We start from the raw sequence: 21,095 nt of genomic DNA on the forward strand, positions 1-21,095 counted from the left end.
ATTCTACTGCCAATATTTGTCTATGGAGCTTGCATTGCTGTGTGCTCAATTTTATACACCTGTCCGCAACGGGTGTGGCTGAAATAGCCAAATGCACTAATTTGAAGGGGTGTTCACTTTTTGTATATATAGTGTATCTTTTAACCTTTATTTAAGCGGGGAGTTAGCATTGAGACTAGGGGTGTGAAGGTTTAAACATTAAAACGTTTAAACAAAGTTGAGATCCTTAACGTTAAGAAAAATCCCTAACAGATTATTTTTTTCTCCACTTAATTAAAATCACAGTTCAGTTATCACCAAAAAATATGATTTACCATGTTATAGCCGATAGGCTCTAAAGGCCTGGGAAGTTGTGTAATTCAAGTAAAACCAGAGAGGAAGAGGCAAACTTTAGGCTACTTGGTGAATATGCAAGACAAGACATTGCGACATTCAGATTACCAAAATGTATGAGTACCCTTCTGCCTTCTTCCACAGTCTCCGGTCTGTTGCGTGTAGACTATCTAGCAGCATTTCCCGAACTTGGTTCTCGGGACCCCAAGGGGTGCACCTTTTAGTTTTTTGCCCTAACGCCACAGCTGGTTCAAATGATCAAAGCTTGATGATTAGCATATTTTTTGAATCAGCTGTGTTGTAGTGCTTGGGCAAAAACCAAAATGTGCAAACCTTGGGGTCCCGAGGACTGAGTTAAGGAAACCCTAGCCTATTCGTGGCACTGATGTCTTCGGGCCAGTCTTGCAGGCACGGGTTAGCCTGCTCTTCATTTTTGCCTCATATGAAATTGCAGTAGGCTTCCGGTAGCCTGGATCGATTTACGCTTTTCAGACAATGGAATGTGGCTCCTTAAAAGTGCCTTGGCTATGGAATGTCTGTTAGGGTAGGCTACACTACGTTTTTTTATGCCGACATGAAACCTTCGCTGGTGATATGAACAGACATTTTACTTACCTGTAAAAGAATGCCTCGTCTGAACCGGGACTAAAATCCATCACTAGGCAACCAGAACTGTCAATCAAATAATCGTGAGCTGACGCATGCAGCCTGCTGCCTGCGCGCAGACCACTCTTTCCTAAAAAAGTACTTTAAAGTTAGTTAAATACCGTGACTTACCAAGACATTTAGTATAAATAAACACATCTACCTAACACAGCATAAAAAAACAGCATAAAAAACAACACTGCAGCACATCAATCAGCAACGTTTATTGTTGTCAGGGGAAAAAAATACCGAATATTTTATGCCGGAGCAGAATTCTACTGTTGGAAAAGGTACATGCTGCCTTTTTTAGTCTGAAAAGTTATCAATTGCCACGATCAACATGTAGCGGTGTTCTATGTCTGTAAAGGTTTACAGTAGCTATAACTTCATTGCCCGGCCCTATTTTCCGAATTGACTGACCTTCATGTCTTAAAGTAATGATTGACTGTCGTTTCTCTTTGCTTATTTGAGCTGTTCTTGCCATAATATGGACTTGGTCTTTTACCTAATAGGGCATCTTCTGTTTACCAACCCTACCTTGTCACAACACAACTGATTGGATCAAACGCATTAAGAAGGAAATAAATTCCACAAATTAACTTAACAAGGCACACCTGTTAATTGAAATGCATTCCAGGTGAATTCCCCATAAAGCTGGTTGAGAGAATGCCAAGTGTGCAAAGCTGTCATCAAGGCAAAGGGTGGCTACTTTGAAGAATCTCAAATATATCAAATATATTTTTATTTGTTTAACACTTTTTTGGTTACTACGTGATTCCATATGTGTAATTTCATAGTTTTGATGTCTTAACTATTATTCTACAATGTAGAAAATAGTAAAAATTAAAAACCCTTGAATGAGAAGGTGTGTCCAAACTTTTCACTGGTATTGTATACACTACCGTTCAAAAGTTTGGGGTCACTTAGAAATGTCCTTGTTTTCCATGAAAACATACATGAAATGAGTTGCAAAATGAATAGGAAATATAGTCAAGACATTGACAAGGTTATAAATAATGATTTTTAATTGAAATAATAATTGTGTCCTTAAAACTTTGCTTTTGTCAAAGAATCCTCCATTTGCAGCAATTACAGCCTTGCATACCTTTGGCATTCTAGTTGTCAATTTGTTGAGGTAATTGGAAGAGATTTCACCCCATGCTTCCTGAAGCACCTCCCACAAGTTGGATTGGCTCGATAGGCACTTATTACATACCATACGGTTTAAGCTGCTCCCACAACAGCTCAATAGGGTTGACATCCGGTGACTGTGCTGGCCACTCCATTATAGACAGACTACCAGCTGACTGCTTCTTCCCTAAATAGTTCTGCATAGTTTGGAGCCGTGCTTTGGGTCATTGTCCTGTTGTGAAATTGGAGGAAATTGGCTCCAATTAAGCACCGTCCACAGGGTATGGCATGGCGATGCAAAATGAAGTGATAGCCTTCCTTCTTCAAGATCCCTTTTACCCTTTACACATCTCCCACCACTAAAGCACACCCAGACCATCACACAACTTGAGATTAGTCACCACTTGAGATTAGTGTTTTGCAGGTACTATTTAATGAAGCTGCCAGTTGAAGACTTGTGAGGCGTCTGTTTCTCAAACTAGACACACTAATGTACAGTTGAAGTCGGAAGTTTACATACACCTTAGCCAAATACATTTTAACTCAGTTTTTCACAATTCCTGACATTTAATCCTAGTAAAAATTCTCTGTCTTAGGTCAATTAGGATCACCACTTTATTTTAAGAATGTGAAATGTCAGAATAATACTAGAGAGAATGGTTTATTTCAGCTTTTATTTATTTAATCACATTCCCAGTGGGTCAGAAGTTTACATACACTCAATTAGTATTTGGTAGAATTGCCTTTTAAATTGTTTAACTTGGGTTAAACGTTTCAGGTAGCCTTCCACAAGCTTCCCATAATAAGTTGGATGAATTTTGGCCCATTCCTCCTGACAGAGCTGGTGTAACTGAGTCAGGTTTGTAGGCCTCCTTGCTCGCACACGCTTTTGCAGTTCTGCCCACAAATTTTCAATAGGTTGAGGTCAGGGCTTTGTGATGGCCTCTCCAATACCTTGACTTTGTTGTCCTTAAGCCATTTTGCCACAACTTTGGAAGTATGCTTGGGGTCATTGTCCATTTGGAAGACCCATTTGCAACCAAGCTTTAACTTCCTGACTGATGTCTTGAGATGTTGCTTCAATATATCCACATACTTTTCATTCCTCATGATACCATCTATTTTGTGAAATGCTCCAGTCCCTCCTGCAGCAAAGCACCCCCACAACATGATGCTGCCACCCCCGTGCTTCACAGTTGAGATGGTGTTCTTCGGCTTGCAAGCCTCAGCTTTTTCCTCCAAACATAATGATGGTCATTATGGCCAAACAGTTATATTTTTGTTTCATCAGACCAGAGGACATTTCTCCAAAAAGTATGATCTTTGTCCCCATGTGCAGCTGCAAACCGTAGTCTTGCTATTTTATGGCGGTTTTGGAGCAGTGGCTTCTTCCTTGCTGAGCGGCATTTCAGGTTATGTCGATATAGGACTTGTTTTACTGTGGATATAGATACTTTTGTACCTGTTTCCTCCAGCATCTTCACTAGGTCTTTTTGCTGTTGTTCTGGGATTGATTTCCACTTTTCCCACCAAAGTACGTTCATCTCTAGGAGACAGAACGCGTCTCCTTCCTGAGCGGTATGATGGCTGCGTGGTCCCATGGTGTTTATACTTGCGTACTATTGTTTGTACAGATGAACGTGGTCCCTTCAGACGTTTGGAAATTGCCCCCAAGGATGAACCAGACTTGTGTAGGTCTACAATTTTTTTTCTTAGGTCTTGGCTGATTTCTTTTCATTTTCCCATGATGTCAAGCAAAGAGGCACTGAGTTTGAAGGTAGGACTTGAAATACATCCACAGGTACACCTCCAATTGACTCAAATTATGTAAATTAGCCTATCAGAAGCTTCTAAAGCCATGACATCATTTTCTGGAATTTTCCAAGCTCTTTAAAGGCACAGTCAACTTAGTGTATGTAAACTTCTGACCCACTGGAATTGTGATACAGTGAATTATATGTGAAATAATCTGTCTGTAAACAATTGAAAAATGATGTGTCATGCACATAGTAGATGTCCTAACCAACTTGCCAAAACTATAGTTTGTTAACCTCTTGGGGCTATGTGGGACGCTAGCGTGCCACCCGTGGTGCACCCTATCAACAGCAGGTGCATTTCAAGAGCGGCAAATTTGAAACCAAATAAATGTCAAAATTCAAATTTTTCAAACATACAACTATCTTACACCCTTTGAAAGATAAACATCTCCTTAATATAACCACGTTGTCCGATTTCAAAAAGGTTTTACGGCGAAAGCATAAAGTTAGATTATGTTAGGAGAGTACATTGACAATAGCTGTGTGTAATGTTTTGTCAATTCAAAGACAGGCGTCACCAAAACCATAAAACCAGCTAAAATTATGCACTAACCTTTGACAATCTCCATCAGATGACACTCCTAGGACATTATGTTAGACAATGCATGCATTTTTAGTTCTATCAAGTTCATATTTATATCCAAAAACAGCGTTTTACTATGGCGTTGATGTTCAGGAAATCGTTTCCCTTCAATAACCGGCAGTCAAGTCAGCACCACAAATTAAATAATTAAAATTAGAAAACATTGGTAAAATATTATATTGTCATTTAAAGAATTATAGATTTACATCTCTTGAACGCAATCGACTTGCCAGATTTAAAAATAACCTTACTGGGAAATCACACTTTGCAATAATCTAAGCACTGCGCCCAGAAAAATACGCTTTGCGATACAGACTAGACGTCATGTTGGGGAGATCTAAAATCGAAAATACTATGTAAATAATCCATTACCTTTGATTCTCTTCATCAGATGTCACTTCCAGGAATCCCAGGTCCATAAAGAATGTAGTTTTGTTCAAAAAAGCTCATCATTTATGTCCAAAAAGCTCCGTGTTGTTAGCACATGATCTAAGCCCGCCGGACTTCACTTCATGAACGAGGGGAAAAAATATATTTACGTTCGTTCAAACATGTCAAACGTTGTATAGCATAAATCATTAGTGCCTTTTTTAACCAGAACATGAATAATATTCAAGGTGGACGAATGCATTCTCTTTTAAAACGTATTGGAACGAGGGTACCCAACATGACCTCGCGCGCCAGAGTCTAATCGGCCATCACCGTTCCAAGGCTCTTGTTCGGTCAGATCTCATAGTAGAAGGCTCAAAACACTTTGTAAAGGCTGGTGACATCTAGTGGAAGCAATAGGAAGTGCCAAAACATTAATCAGCCCCTGTGTGTTTCAATGGCATAGGCTTAAAGGTAATTCAAAACATCAGGTATCCACTTCCTGTCAGAAAATGTCTCAGGGTTTTGCCTGCCAAATGAGTTCTGTTATACAGACACCATTCAAACAGTTTTAGAAACTTTAGGGTGTTTTCTATCCATATATAATAAGTATATGCATATTCTAGTTACTGGGTAGGATTAGTAACCAGATTAAATCGGGTACGTTTTTTTATCCAGCCGTGAAAATACTGCCCCCTAGCCCCAACAGGTTAACCTCTATGGGCTAGGTGGGAATTCGTCCCACCTACGTAACAGCCACTTGCAGCCTGTGGCGCGATTTTTCAAAATCTTAAAAATCCTATTACTTCAATTTCTCAAACATATGACTATTTTACAGCTATTTAAAGACAAGACTCTCGTTAATCTAACCACACTGTCCGATTTCAAAAAGGCTTTACAACGAAAGCAAAACATTAGATTATGTCAGCAGAGTACCAAGCCAGAAATAATCAGACACCCATTTTTCAAGCCAGCATATAATGTCACCAAAACCCAGAAGACAGCTAAATGCAGCACTCACCTTTGATGATCTTCATCAGATGACAACCCTAGGACATTATGTTATACAATACATGCATGTTTTGTTCAATCAAGTTCATATTTATATCAAAAACCAGCTTTTTACATTAGCATGTGACGTTCAGAACTAGCATACCCCCCGCAAACTTCCGGGGAATTCGCTAACATTTTACTAAATTACTCACGATAAACGTTCACAAAAAGCATAATTATTTTAAGAATTATAGATACAGACCTCTATGCACTCGATATGTCCGATTTTAAAATAGCTTTTTGGTGAAAGCACATTTTGCAATATTCTAAGTACATAGCCCAGGCATCACGGGCTCGCTATTTAGACACCCGGCAAGTTTAGCACTCACCATAGTCATATTTACTATTATAAAAGTTTGATTACCTTTTGTTGTCTTCGTCAGAATGCACTCCCAGGACGTCTACTTCAATAACAAATGTTGGTTTGGTCCAAAATAATCCATCGTTATATCCGAATAGCGGCGTTTTGTTCGTGCGTTCCAGACACTATCCGAAATGGTAAAGAAGTGTCGCGCGCATGGCGCAATTCGTGACAATAAAATTCTAAATATTCCATTACCGTACTTCGAAGCATGTCAACCGCTGTTTAAAATCAATTTTTACGCCATTTTTCTCGTAGAAAGCGATAATATTCCGACAGGGAATCTCCTTTTCGGCAAACAGAGGAAAAAATCACAAAGGCGGGGGCGGTCGGGTCACGCGCATAAGGCCAGAGTCCCTTGATCGGCCATTTGAGAAAGGCGATAATGTGTTTCAGCCTGGGGCTGGAATGACGACATTCTGTTTTTTCCCGGGCTCTGAGCGCCTATGGACGACGTGGGAAGTGTCACGTTAGAGCAGAGATCCTTAGTAAAAGATAGAGATGGAAAAGAAGTTCAAGAAATGGTCAGACAGGCCACTTTCTGTAAAGGAATCTCTCAGGTTTTGACCTGCCATTTGAGTTCTGTTATACTCACAGACACCATTCAAACAGTTTTAGAAACTTTAGGGTGTTTTCTATCCATATGTAATAAGTATATGCATATTCTAGTTACTGGGTAGGAGTGGTAACCGTGTCAATACTGCCCCCTAGCCCTAACAGCTTAACAAAAAATGTGTGGAGTGGTTGAAAAACGAGTTTTAATGACTCCAACCTAAGTTTATGTAAATTTCTTACTTCAACTGTACATGTTACCTCTAGGCAGCGTCATCAGAAAGCACAGCATTGATTTCCACTGCTACGCAGGCGATACGCAACTTCACATTTCTGTGTCACCAGAGGATTTTAGCGCCACAGATGAATTATTAGACTGTATTAGTAATTTAAATACTTGAATGGCTCACACATTCGTCCAGCTAAATCAAGACAAGACCGAGGTACTTATTGTTGGAGTCAAAAGCACAGAGCTGAGAATCTGGCTGCACATTTTAGTTCACGGGCAATAAAGATAAAACACCAGGTAAAAAGCCTAGGTGTTATTTTAGATGCTGAACTCAGTTTTGTATCACACATTAGAAATGTGACCAAAATAGCTTTTTACTACCTGAGGTACATTGCCAAGGTGTGACCGTTTCTTTCTCGGGCTGATGGAGAAATACTCGTCCATGCTTTTATTACAAGCAGGCTTGACAACTGTAATGCTCTCTTGTCTGGTCTACCCATGAAAGCCATTGGTCAACTGCAAAACATACAGAATGCTGCAGCATGTGTACTGACCAAGACCAGATGGAGAGCACATATTACACTGGTTTTAAGGTCTCTGCACTGGCTGCCTGTGAGTTTTAGAATTAATTTTAAGATTCTTCTATTGTATTTTAAATTAATCTACAGTTCTGGACCCCAATACATGTAATACATGCGTTTAAGTTCTCTCAATGCTTAAAAATCCTTCTTTAACCTGTCTCCTCCACTTCATCTACATTGATTGAAATGGATTTAACAATTGACATCAATAATGGATCATATCTTTCACCTGGTCAGTCTGTCATGGAAAGAGCAGGTGTTCATAATGTTTTGTACACTGTATTTTGTTGATGGTTCCAGCAATGAGATGCTTTAAAACTAAAAGTGGATTTACCTAGTTCGGTGGAGACCCGAGGAACCTCAAGAGTTAACCGTCTTTGTGAAAGGGTTTGGTATCATGTTTTTATATTCTAACAGCGGAGTTGGGTTAGTCGGAAGCTTTTGTAGTAGAGCTTTGTAAACAAAAAGGGAATAATTAAGTTGCCTACAGTAGTTAAATGAGGACCAGACAACCTTTTTGATACAGGATGGAGTGGTGAGTATTAAAACTGTCACCTGTGATAAAGCGAAGGGCGCTATGGTAGACGGCATCCAAATGTTTAAGAGTAGTGGCTCATGCAATCTGGTAAATGGTGTCACCATAGTCAAGAACTGGCAGGAAAGTTGACTGTACAATCTGCTTCCTGCTATTTACAGTGAGGCAAGATCTATTTAAATCTTTGCTTTTTAACTAGCTCGTCCGTACTTTTTTTTAACATTGTCAATCCAAATGCCCAGATATTTATGGGCGGGAACCCGATCGATGGGAGAACCATCCAATGAATAACTGTGGTAACTAATCACGTTACCCGAACAGATAGGCCTAGATTATATTAACTGTGTTTGTGCAGGTTTTTTGGGACTTCAATTTAATTAAATGGATGTTAACTAGTTAAAATATCACATTTTGGATCTAACTAATGATGAGCTCAATTGAGTAAATGCAGATAGGCAACCCCATGTTTCAGTCTCTTTATTTATTGCCACTACACTAAAACATGCTGGGTTGTTTGGTTGACTCAACTGCTGGGTTGCAGGTGATGGGTTTTCTTTGAAAAGAGCCAGGGTGGGTTGTTCATGTGTTTTGGTGCTGAGTTATTACGATATGACCCAGCAGGTCAGATCAGAAGACTGGACGTGTTGGCTTTCCACCTGTGTAAAATGTATTCCTGTTCTTTTGTATAGTTTAAGGTTGAACATTCAAATTTGTGTAGCTTCAATGAGGCATACAGACCTATGAGTTCCCTAAAAGCATATGCAAATCTCATTGTTGGGATAAAATCCAGCATGAAAGTAAGAAACTGTTGGTTAAATTAACCCATGTTTGGGTAATCCCAATAACCCAACATGTTGGGTTATTCATGTAACTCAACTAGAGGTCGACCGATTATGATTTTTCAGCGCCGATACCGATTATTGGAGGGCCGGGGAAAGGCTGATACCGATTAATCGGCCGATTTGTTTTTTGTTTTTTTGTATTTTTATTTGTAATAATGACAATTACAACAATACTGAATGAACACTTATTTTAACTTAATATAATACATCAATAAAATCAATTTAGCCTCAAATAAATAATGAAAAATGTTCAATTTGGTTTAAATAATGCAAAAACAAAGTGTTGGAGAAGAAAGTAAAAGTGCAATATGTGCCATGTAAGAAAGCTAATGTTTAAGTTCCTTGCTCAGAACATGAGAACATATAAAAGCTGGTGGTTCCTTTTAACATGAGTCTTCAATATTCCCAGGTAAGAAGTTTTAGGTTGTAGTTATTATAGGACTATTTCTCTCTATACGATTTGTATTTCATATACCTTTGACTATTGGATGTTCTTATAGGCACTTTAGTATTGCCAGTGTAACAGTATAGCTTCCATCCCTCTCCTCGCTCCTACCTGGGCTCGAACCAGGAACACATCGACAACAGCCACCCTCGAAGCAGCGTTACCCATGCAGAGCAAGTGACGTTTGAAACGCTATTAGCGCGCACCCCGCAAACTAGCTAGCCATTTCACATCGGTTACACCAGCCTAATCTCGGGAGTTGATAGGCTTGAAGTCATAAACAGCTCAATGCTTGAAGCATTGCGAAGAGCTGCTGGCAAAAGGCACGAAAGTGCTGTTTGAATGACTGCTTACGAGCCTGCTGGTGCCTACCATCGCTCAGTCAGACTGCTCTATCAAATCATAGACTTAATTATAACATAACACACAGAAATACGAGCCTTAGTTTCCGGATTCGACCATATTAATGACCTATCACGTTTATTCTTTCAGTGAAATACGGAACCGTTCCTTATTTTATTTAACGGGTGGCATCCATAAGTCTAAATATTCCTGTTACATTGCACAACCTTCAATGTTATGTCATAATTACGTAAAATTCTGGCAAATTAGTTCGCAACGAGCCAGGTGGCCCAAACTGTTGCATATACCCTGACTCTGCGTGCAATGAACGCAAGAGAAGTGACACAATTTCACCTGGTTAATATTGCCTGCTAACCTGGATTTCTTTTAGCTAAATATGCAGGTTTAAAAATATATACTTCTCTGTATTGATTTTAAGAAAGGCATTGATGTTTATGGTTAGGTACATTCGTGCAACGATTGTGCTTTTTTCGCAAATGCGCTTTTGTTAAATCATCCCCCGTTTGGCGAAGTTGGCTGTCTTTGTTAGGAAGAAATAGTCTTCACACAGTTCGCAACGAGCCAGGCGGCCCAAACTGCTGCATATACCCTGACTCTGTTGCAAGAGAAGTGACACATTTTCCCTAGTTAAAATAAATTCATGTTAGCAGGCAATATTAACTAAATATGCAGGTTTAAACTTATACTTGTGTATTGATTTTAAGAAAGGCATTGATGTTTATGGTTAGGTACACTTTGGAGCAACGTGTACCTAAGCAATTATATGCCATGCAGGACAGGCTAGATAAACTACTAATATCAACCATGTGTAGTTAACTAGTGATTATGATTGATTGATTTGTTTTTTATAAGATAAGTTTAATGCTAGCTAGCAACTTACCTTGGCTTCTTACTGCATTCGCGTAACAGGCATGCTCCTCGTGGAGTGCAATGTAAAGCAGGTGGTTAGAGCATTGGACTAGTTAACCGTAAGGTTGCAAGATTGAATCCCCGAGCTGACAAGGTAAAAATCTGTCGTTCTGCCCCTGAACAAGGCAGTTAACCCACCGTTCCTAGGCCGTCATTGAAAATAAGAATGTGTTCTTAACTGACTTGCCTAGTTAAATAAAGATGTAAAAAGATAAATAACAATAATCGGCCAAATCGGTGTCCAAAAATACCGATTTCCGATTCTTATGAAAAGCTGAAATCGGCCCTAATTAATCGGCCATTCCGATTAATCGGTTGACCTCTAAACTCAACTGGGTCAAAATAACCCATTGTGTGTTCAGTCCAATATTTACCCAGTGCTGGGTTACCAAAGTACCCAAATTGGGTTGTTTTTAACCAAGCATTTGTTTCTTCTTTATGCTGCTTCAGTTGGTGCTAAAGGTGATAATGCTAGTGTTTTCCATTAGCACCGGGTGTTGGCTAATGAGCCGGTTACATTTTCCACTTCATATTAACCAGGCTACTTTCCATTTAAAAGTTTCAGTTCGCTAGTCCGCCGAGCCCTCTCCAGCTAGAATGAACGATATGCATCTTCTAGTGATCTATTGATAGGATAGGCGCCGGTCAGTCACCAAGCGAACGGTGACAGAGAAACGCAGCAGCGAGAAAGAGGTGAAGCCAGCGGTTTCACTCTCGCCAAAACCTGTCAAAAATGAAACTTTCTGAAGAGGCAAAGTGAATGCCCGTGTGTGTGTGCGCGCAGTGCGGGCGTCTAACGCTTTGTGTGGCCATTAGGGAGGATGCTAATAAAAACACTCTTCTGGTAGATGAAAAGGCTTTCCCAAAAACCTTCTCAATTAAATGTTAACTACAAGTTAACAAGTTATGCTTCCCTGGCAGAATGATATCCTAATTATTTTAATCAATCCAGTGGGTATTTGTTTTGCAACCTTTACCATCACACGTGCACTACAAAAACACAGCTTGGTGAGCACTTGAAATAAAGAGTAACTACACCTAAAATTCCTCCAGATTTTTCCCAGAACTCAAAAGTGGTCTCCTGATGCGGTTTAAGCATTGCTGTGGGCTTTTGATTTTCAGAGTGAAAACGGGGAAACGTGGAAACCTGAAAAAACGAAACCTTACATTGTTCTGTTTTAATAAAATACATAATTTGAAAAACATACATTGTGGAAATTCATATCTTGCAGTTCAACTGTAAATAAGACTTTCATCTCAAGAGAAGGTTAATTGTTAACAGGTTTGTTGGCTTAGTTGTTCTCTTAGTCCTGATCATGTACAGTTAATCACACCCCTTTACTTTTCTCTCATTTTGTTACAGCCTGACTTAAAATCTATTAAATTGTTATACCATGTCATTGTTGAATACTCATTTCTGATTATAATGCACAGTATATCAGCACGGTAGAATTCAATGGCTATAGTTAATTTTTTCATGTTCTATATTTTGAGCTGCTTTTGAATGCAAAAGTATAATTGAAAACATCGTTGGCATTGCTGAATTTGATTTTCATGAAAGCAAGCTAGGACTGATGATTTGGTTAGCTAAACCAGCAAGTCGGTTTGGTTACAAAGGCGTCTACTGTAGCTATCTAGTAAAATTGCAAGCTACTTCAGTGGATGTTTAACGCAATTATATCGTCAAATGGACACATTTCTAGCAGCAAATGTGTTAAATTATAGCCATGGTATAAAAGGGATAATCAACTCGGGGCTCTATGCTTTGTCTGGAAAATAATGAAACTCCGTGGAAGGTCAGGTCCTCTCCGCTAGCGTGTTGTGGAACACACCTTCCACGTCGTTCATTATTTTCCATAGAACGCATAGCCCCTCATTGACTCAAGACATTTCAGATTTATGTAAGTATTCATCCCCTTTTGTTATGGCACGCCTAAATAAGTTCAGGTGTAAATATGTGCTTAAAAAGTCTCATAAGTTGCATGGACTCACTGCGTGCAATAATAGTGTTTAACATGATTTTTAAATGACTAATGTGGCAAAGAAATGCATTTTTTTGTCCTGAATACAAAGCGTTACGTTTGAGGCAAAGTCCAACACATCACTGAGTATTTTCAAGCATTTTGGCTGCATCATGTAACAGGTATGCTTGTCATCGGCAAGGACTAAGGAGTTTTTGGGGGGATAAGAATAAATGGAATACAGCAATAAGCACAGGCAACATCCTAGAGGAAAACCTGGTAGTCTGCTTTGGAACAGACACCGGGAGGCGAATTTACCTTTCAGCAGAACAATAAACTAAAACACAAGGCCAAATCTACACTGGAGTTGCATACCAAGACAACATTGAATGTTCCCGAGTGGCCTAGTTACAGTTTTGACCTAAATCGACTTGAAATTCTAGGGCAACACTGTCTAGTAATGATCAACTTGACGGTGCTTTTAGATTATTATTTTTAAGAATAATGGGCAAATATTGTACAATCCACGAGTGGAAAGCTCTTAGAGACTTACCCAGAAAGACTCACAGCTGTAATCGCTGCCAGAGGTGCTTCTACAAAGGATTGACTCGGGTATGAATACTTATGTAAATTAGATTTCTGCAATTGTATTTTTTTTATACATTTCCCAAAATTTCGAAATGTGTTTTCACTTTGTCATTATGGAGTTTTGTGTGTAGATGGGTGAGGGGGAAAACATCATCTATTTAGTCCATTTTGAATTCAGGCTGTAACACAAAAAATGTGGAATAAGTGAAGGAGTATGAATACTTTCTGAAGGCCCTGTAGGCCTAGACCTAGACAATATCCAAAACAACTTACAATATACTGAATTCATACATTTTCTGTCATTAAAATTGTAAAGTCATGGCTTTCCTACACAATACCACAACAAATATTTCCAATCTGAGAGGTAAACTCGTATTCAAGTATGCAATAATTTTGCTGTGTATTTCAGATGGAATCTAGGCGTTAGAATGTACCAGAGGCCACCAAAATAGAGCTCCGACCCGGGGACGCCTGGCTGGCTATGTTTTCTATTCACTTGTGGAAAACACTGCAATTCTTATTGCTAATAACATGCCTAATAATATGGGCCATGCAAAGTTTACCAATATGTTATTGGGCTCATTTCTCAATGTGGATTTCTTTTTTAGATGGTGTCAGCATCATTTATTTAAACCTATTTTTGTTAGAATGTCCTTTTAAAAGGTCACCAGAACTGAGCTTCTCAGTCCCACTGGACTGTAGAAGTCTATCTACTCCGTGACCTTTCCCCCCCACTGCTACAAAACCTTCCAGAGGAAACACTGGTGTGGATGTGTGTGTTTGTGTGTTCCACATCCATGCTCTACAGATTCAACTCTGTGGTATAGAGTAAAGACTATGTACTCTGAGGATTACCGAAGTCCTGCCGTTGTAGATGAGACTGTGTTTCACCCAAGGCCTAACACGAGCTGGGGCTCTAATCTGTGTGTTTATGGCCCCAGATTAGATGTGGCGCACCCCGAGAGGCTGCGGCATCTGCCTCCCATTACACTGTCGATCTGCATCCCAGCCCCGCAGAAATTAATCGGAGGCTCCTGATAGGCACTCTCTCCGGTCTCCCAGTGGCCCCTAGAGGGTTCGAGTGCCAGCACCTCTGTCTTCCAGTGGCACCTCGGAGGTGCAAGGGCCAGCAGGCAGAGATGACGTCATGTGACACAGTAGCATTTTGGAGCTGACCTGCTGGGAGCTGTGCTGATGACCACTGCTGCTGTAATGGCACACACTGTGTTAAGAAGGCTAGCCCCTGATAGCAGCAAGGCTAGCCCCAGATAGCTAGAGTACAGTGTGGAAAATAAGAGCAGACCTGTGTGGCCATATTGCAAGATGCTCCATTAGGGGAGAAAAATGCATATGCTGGATGCTTGAGTCTCCAAATCGCCACAAAGCTTTTAGTAATCTGTGTTATAATCGAGCAAGCAGGCAAACATGTTATAATCGGACAGCAGTGAAAGTGGCCCTTCTGCAGATTAGGTCTCACAGTAGCCCAATGAATGGTGCAGCCTAGTTGTCAGGACTGTGAGTTTATGGCTCATCTGCAACTGAACCTTGTCTGTTGCCAAGGTAAACACGTACTTGTTCACACTTTGTATTTTGTGATATTATATGTCCGTGTGAAATCTCATTCTGAACTCCATTCTGTAATGTTAGTCTTATCAGGGAACATAATGTTTTGGGTTTAGTGTGTAGGCCTAGTTTATAGGCCTTCAGCCAAACAAGCCTTATCTACCAATATGGAGCAGTGAGGATACTGTACTCTCTGGCCTTTAGATAGTCTAGTCCTGTTTGTGTTCTGTCGCCTTCCCCAAGACTGGTGTGAACCAGCATTGATTAGTTTGTATTCCATGCCTTTTTTGTCTTTGGTCTGCTGGGGAATAGTCTTTTTTCATTCTTATCTGATGCATTAGGACTCTTGTCTGAGAACAAATGTCCAAAATGTCCTTTTTGGTCTCCTCCTGTCCCTGGCTGCCCGTACCATTTTAATCAGTATGTCTTTCCTATCAGCACTTTGATTTATCTGCTAATGGTCTGCTGATTGCAAACCCAAAACTTTGTTGTTACTGTTTCCTCCAACACAGAGTAGCCTAGTTGGTATTGTGATTCTGCAGTCTCTCTTCTTAGAAATGAGCTGTTCAACAGGAAGACCTGTCTCCTTTGTGATTTAGCCTGGGAAAGCCAGCAAGGAGGAGAAAACCGTTAGTTCCTAATAAGGATGTTGCCTAGAGGGATGAGATGCTGTTACTATGAACCTTACCTTGTGTCAGCAGTTTTGATACAGTATGCACAGTGCTGCTTATCAGTCAGGTTACTGCTCTCTGTTTCAAGCTTGTGGAGAGAGATGGAAAAACTACACTCATCGTCATGTTAACACAACCATGTTTAAACCATCAAAGAAGCATTATTTGGGGAAATACAGTTTCACATTGGCTAGTTTGTATTTATGTTCAAATGCATGTTCAAATTATGCATTTTTGTGTTAACTTAAAACATATGTCACGTCACGCACACAATTTAATTGTTAAGAATGTTATTTATCCTAGTGATATCATCAGAATTCTGGTATGGTACTTATTTGGGCAATGACGTGAAGGCTGGACTTTTCTGGATTTTTTTTTCTTTTTAATCTGATATACTAGAATGCCAACTAAGTGACCTTACATATTATCATTTTAACATAGTTTCTCTCTATCAGTTTCAGGTCTTGTTATTCAACGTTGGAGGAGAATTTGGAGGCCTTTCATTCTTTGACAAGACCCAACCGGGACCTAGAAAATGGGCACAACCAGGGCAGTAGCAGCTGACCCATGATGCCACTCTGCAGGACTGTGACCAGCCATGCTCTCCCTCCCCAGCGTTTCCCAAACGGGGCTCCTCTCCACCCGACAGTTTACTCACGTAGGTCAGAAATACAACTACACCATACAAGAGGAACGATGGCAAGGACTTGTTTGAACTATGGCACACCAGCAAGACAAAGGTGAAGTCCCCCTACATCTGATACCAAAAGGAAAACCACGATCAAGTAGATCCACTCAGATTACATTTTATGAGGACAAAACAAGTTGATTTAACAATTCTGATGGTTTTCAGACACACTGTTTCACCATGTTGACGAGGTTGCACCATGGCTGCTGATCCCTGTAGACTAGTAGAGACTCCGGCGCGGCGCTGAGCTAAGCCCAGTGACCCTAACCCATGATGCAGCGTAACGGTGGCGGGGTGGGGCCCGGTGGCCAGCCGTGGCTGCTGCGGCGCGTGCGCCTCACCTGGCTCAGCTTCATGCTCTTCTTCATCCTGGTTTTCTTCCCACTCATCGCCCACTACTACCTCACCACCATCGACGAGGCGGGCGGCCCCGACAAGCGCATCTTTGGCCCGCGGCCCGGCGGCGAACTATGTGAGGCCAAGCACGTGCAAGACCTGTGCCGCATCCGTGAGTCAGTCAGTGAGGAGCTGCTACAGCTGGAGGCAAAGCGGCAGGAGCTGAACGGGGAGATCTCCCGGCTCAACCTGCGCATTGAGGCGTGCAAGCGGAGCATCGACAGTGCCAAGCAGGACCTGCTGCAGCTGAAGAATGTCATCAGCCAGACGGAGCACTCATACAAAGAGCTGATGGCCCAGAACCAGCCCAAGCTCTCGCTTCCCGTGAGGTTATTACCTGACAAGGACGACCCGGGCCTGCCCCCGCCCAAGTCTGCCCGTGCCTGCCGCCTGCGCTCCTGCTTCGACTACGCCCGCTGCCCGTTGACCTCTGGCTTCCCTGTGTACGTGTATGACACGGCCTCCTACCCCTGGGGCGAGTCCCTGGACCCATTGGTCAAGCAGGCCTTCGCCACCTCGGTAAAGAGCAGTATCTACGTGACGAACAACCCCAGCATCGCCTGTCTGTATGTGGTGCTGGTTGGGGAGCTGCAGGAGACTCCCTCCTCCCCCCTCCCGGCTCCCTTGGAGCTGGAGAAGCAGCTGAAGGCTCTGCCCTACTGGAGGTCCGATGGACACAACCACCTCCTGGTCCATCTTTCCAGGAAGTCCATGACGCAGAACTTCCTGTACAATGTGAGCACGGGCCGAGCAGCAGTGGCCCAGTCCACCTTCCTGGAGCAGCAGTACCGCGAGGGCTTTGACTTGGTGGTGTCCCCGCTGGTCCACGCCCTCTCTGAGCCCAACTTCCTGGAGGTGCCACCCCAGGTGCCCGTCAAGAGGAAGTACCTGTTCACCTTCCAGGGCGAGAAGGTGGAGTCGCTGCGAAGTAGCCTGCAGGAGGGACCGCACCAGTCCTTTGAGGAGGAGATGGAGGGAGATGCGCCAGCCGACTACGACGACCGCATCATCGGCACGCTCAAGGCGGTGCAGGACAGCCACCTGGACCAGGTACTGGTGGAGTTCACCTGTAAGACCCCACGGCCCAGCCTGCCTACCGAGTGGGCTCTGTGTGGCGAGAGGGAGGAGCGGCTCGAGGTCCTCAAGGCCTCCACCTTCGCCCTGGTTATCTCCCCCGGGGACTGTCAGTTGGTGGCCTCGGCAGGCAGTAGCATGAGGCTGTTTGAAGCCCTAGAGGTGGGGGCCATCCCTGTGGTGCTTGGGGACCACGCCAGGCTGCCCTACCATGAGCTGATCCGCTGGAGCGAGGCAGCCATCATGGTGCCTAAGCCCCGCATCACCGAGCTGCATTTCCTGCTGCGCAGCCTATCAGACAACGACCTGTTGGCCATGCGACGACAGGGCCGCTTCCTGTGGGAGACCTACTTCTCCACCTCGGAGAATGTACTGGGCACCATCCTGGCCAGCGTCCGGACCAGCATCCAGGTGCCTGCCGCACCCATCCGCGAGGAGCCCGCCCAGGAGATCCCCCACAAAGCAGGCAAGATGGCCGGCACGGACGCCAACCTGGCCGACAACGGTGACCTGGACCTGGGCCCCGTGGAGACGGAGCCACCCTACGCCTCGCCGCGCTTCCTCCGCAACTTTACCTACACGTCAGCCAACACCTACCAGACCTGGAACCGTGCCCCGGGGCCTTTCCATCTGTTCCCCCACACGCCGCTGGACCCCGTGCTGCCCTCGGAGGCCAAGTACCTGGGCTCGGGCACAGGCTTCCGCCCCATTGCCGGCGGTGCTGGGGGCTCGGGGAAGGAGTTTCAGGCAGCGCTGGGTGGTAACGTGCCCCGGGAGCAGTTCACAGTGGTCATGCTGACCTACGAAAGGGAGGAGGTGCTAATGAACTCCCTGGAAAGGCTCAACGGGTTGCCCTACCTCAACAAGGTGGTAGTAGTGTGGAACTCCCCCAAGCCTCCTTCAGACGACCTGCTGTGGCCAGACATCGGCCTGCCCATCGTGGTGAGTACTTTCCACCGCCGCTCAATACTAAACATGCCCCGCTGCTTAGTGCTCACTACTCAGACCGAACAATATGATTGAATGGGAGAGAGTGATCTGAAAGGCCCTGCTCGTCTACCCTTTTCTGAAATGCAAATAGTGTAACTTGTGTTGTGGCGCAGCAATCTTGGAAGGCCATGGGTGTCTGAGAGTGTGCTCAAGCACATTGGTCTAGCTGCTGATGCTGATTTCATCTGCTCTCCCTGCTTCACTTACAACTCTACAGGACAGCCGGACAAATTACACCAGCTGATATAAAGGAAATAGGAGGTGTGACGTCCACAGAATAGGTCTGGAACTTAAACGGAATACTCAAGTATCCCAATTACACTGTCTGTAGGAAAGAGATTACCTCTGTGTAGGGAGATATGGGAGGATAGTTTAATGATCTTGAATGAATAGCCTAATTGGTCCACACATTTGACAAACCGCGTAACTATTGAATGCTATTAGATCATTCCATACTTTCATGTTTTTTGTTAGATGGGTTAGCCTAATAAAGCTGTTGAGAAAGGGGGGCTGAGTGGTTTGGACCATTACCCTGTGCTATACTTTCATGAAATTCGACATTAAATGGATAGTCATGCAAAACATAGTGTTTTTGCTCTGTACTTAAAAGTCCTCTATCTTGAAAACTTGACTACCGACATGCACACATTCTTGCGATCGTATTAACAGTTAACTAATTAAGAAAATACTCATATTTTCTATTTAACACTTCTCCTGTCCTGCAGGTGGTGCGCACGGAGAAGAACAGCCTCAACAACCGCTTCCTGCCCTGGGACGCTGTGGAAACGGAGGCCATCTTGTCCATCGACGATGACGCCCACCTCCGCCATGACGAGATTATGTTTGGGTTCAGGTCAGTTAGAGGGGAGTCTGGGACCAGTCATTGGATCCAAAGCTTTTTGGAGAAAGAAAGTGTACTTTGTTTTGTGCTTCATTGATTTTCAAAGAGATACATTTTTCTTTGGAACCCAGCAGACCGATGATCTGTCTACAGATATCGACAAGCGTCGTGTTAATCGACACTTATTCCAAAAGTAAAAAATAAATAAAATGTATAATAATGAAGAAAGAAAAAACATTCAACGCACACTGACATTTTTAAAAGCATTTTCTGCTCAGTACCACAGCATAAACCAAAACATACACTAATGCAACTGACCCTGACAGATCAACAAGAAAGAAATGGACCATGTTGATTTTTCAAGCGCACTAGACTTGCCTCACCTTGAATATCACATCAGGGCCATGTGCAAAGCTACGTTGTGGGATTCAAAACAGAGGAGTGGGAAAAAATCTGAGCTAGGGAATGTAACACCTCTCAAATCCATAGACAGCGCTCTAGGCGCAATGACTGGACATGTTTGTTCATATTTTAACCTGTTAGGGCTAGGGGGCAGTATTGACATGGCCGGATAAAAAACGTACCCGATTTAATCTGGTTACTACTCCTGCCCAGTAACTAGAATATGCATATAATTATTGGCTTTGGATAGAAAACACCCTAAAGTTTCTAAAACTGTTTGAATGGTGTCTGTGAGTATAACAGAACTCATTTGGCAGGCAAAACCCTGAGAAGATTCCTTACAGGAAGTGGCCTGTCTGACCATTTCTTGCCCTCCTTGATCATCTCTAACAAATACAGGGGATCTCTGGCATGACGTGACACTTCCTACGGCTCCCATGGGCTCTCAGAAGGCGGGAAAAAGCTGAACGATGTAATTCCATTCCCAGGCTGAAACACATTAGCGCGTTTGGCAAGTGCTCTATCAGAGGGCCATTAGACTGAGGCTCGTGCATGAGGGGATAGCATGCTTTACCTTTCACTCTCTTTGTAATAAAAAACGATTTCCCGGTCGGAATATTATCGCTTTTTTACGAGAAAAATGGCATAAAAATTGATTTTAACCTCTCTGGGCTAGGCGGGACGAATTCGTCCCACCTACGTAACAGCCACTTGAAGCCTGTGGCGCGATTTTCAAAACCTTAAAAATCCTATTACTTCAATTTCTCAAACATATGACTATTTTACAGCTATTTAAAGACAAGACTCTCGTTAATCTAACCACACTGTCCGATTTCAAAAAGGCTTTACAACGAAAGCAAAACATTACATTATGTCAGCAGAGTACCAAGCCAGAAATAATCAGACACCCATTTTTCAAGCTAGCATATAATGTCACAAAAACCCAGAAGACAGCTAAATGCAGCACTCACCTTTGATGATCTTCATCAGATGACAACCCTAGGACATTATGTTATACAATACATGCATGTTTTGTTCAATCAAGTTCATATTTATATCAAAAACCAGCTTTTTACATTAGCATGTGACGTTCAGAACTAGCATCCCCCCCGCAAACTTCCGGGGAATTCGCTAACATTTTACTAAATTACTCACGATAAACGTTCACAAAAA

The 21,095-nt window shown here is 42.6% G+C and overlaps 1 protein-coding gene across 1 annotated transcript in view; it reads left to right on the forward strand.

Annotated features, from left to right (window-relative positions):
- Nucleotides 1-21,095, forward strand: part of LOC106571659 (exostosin-like 3) — a 46,807-nt gene that overhangs the window by 16,390 nt on the left and 9,322 nt on the right. The window contains exons 2-3 of the mRNA XM_014144974.2: nt 15,987-18,631; nt 19,405-19,532. Of these exons, the coding sequence (XP_014000449.1) occupies nt 16,490-18,631; nt 19,405-19,532 (2,270 nt within the window). The 5' untranslated portion in view covers nt 15,987-16,489. The remainder of the gene's footprint in view (nt 1-15,986; nt 18,632-19,404; nt 19,533-21,095) is intronic.

Source organism: Salmo salar, chromosome ssa15 (assembly GCF_905237065.1).
Source record: "Salmo salar chromosome ssa15, Ssal_v3.1, whole genome shotgun sequence".
NCBI classification, from domain to species: Eukaryota; Metazoa; Chordata; class Actinopteri; order Salmoniformes; family Salmonidae; genus Salmo; species Salmo salar.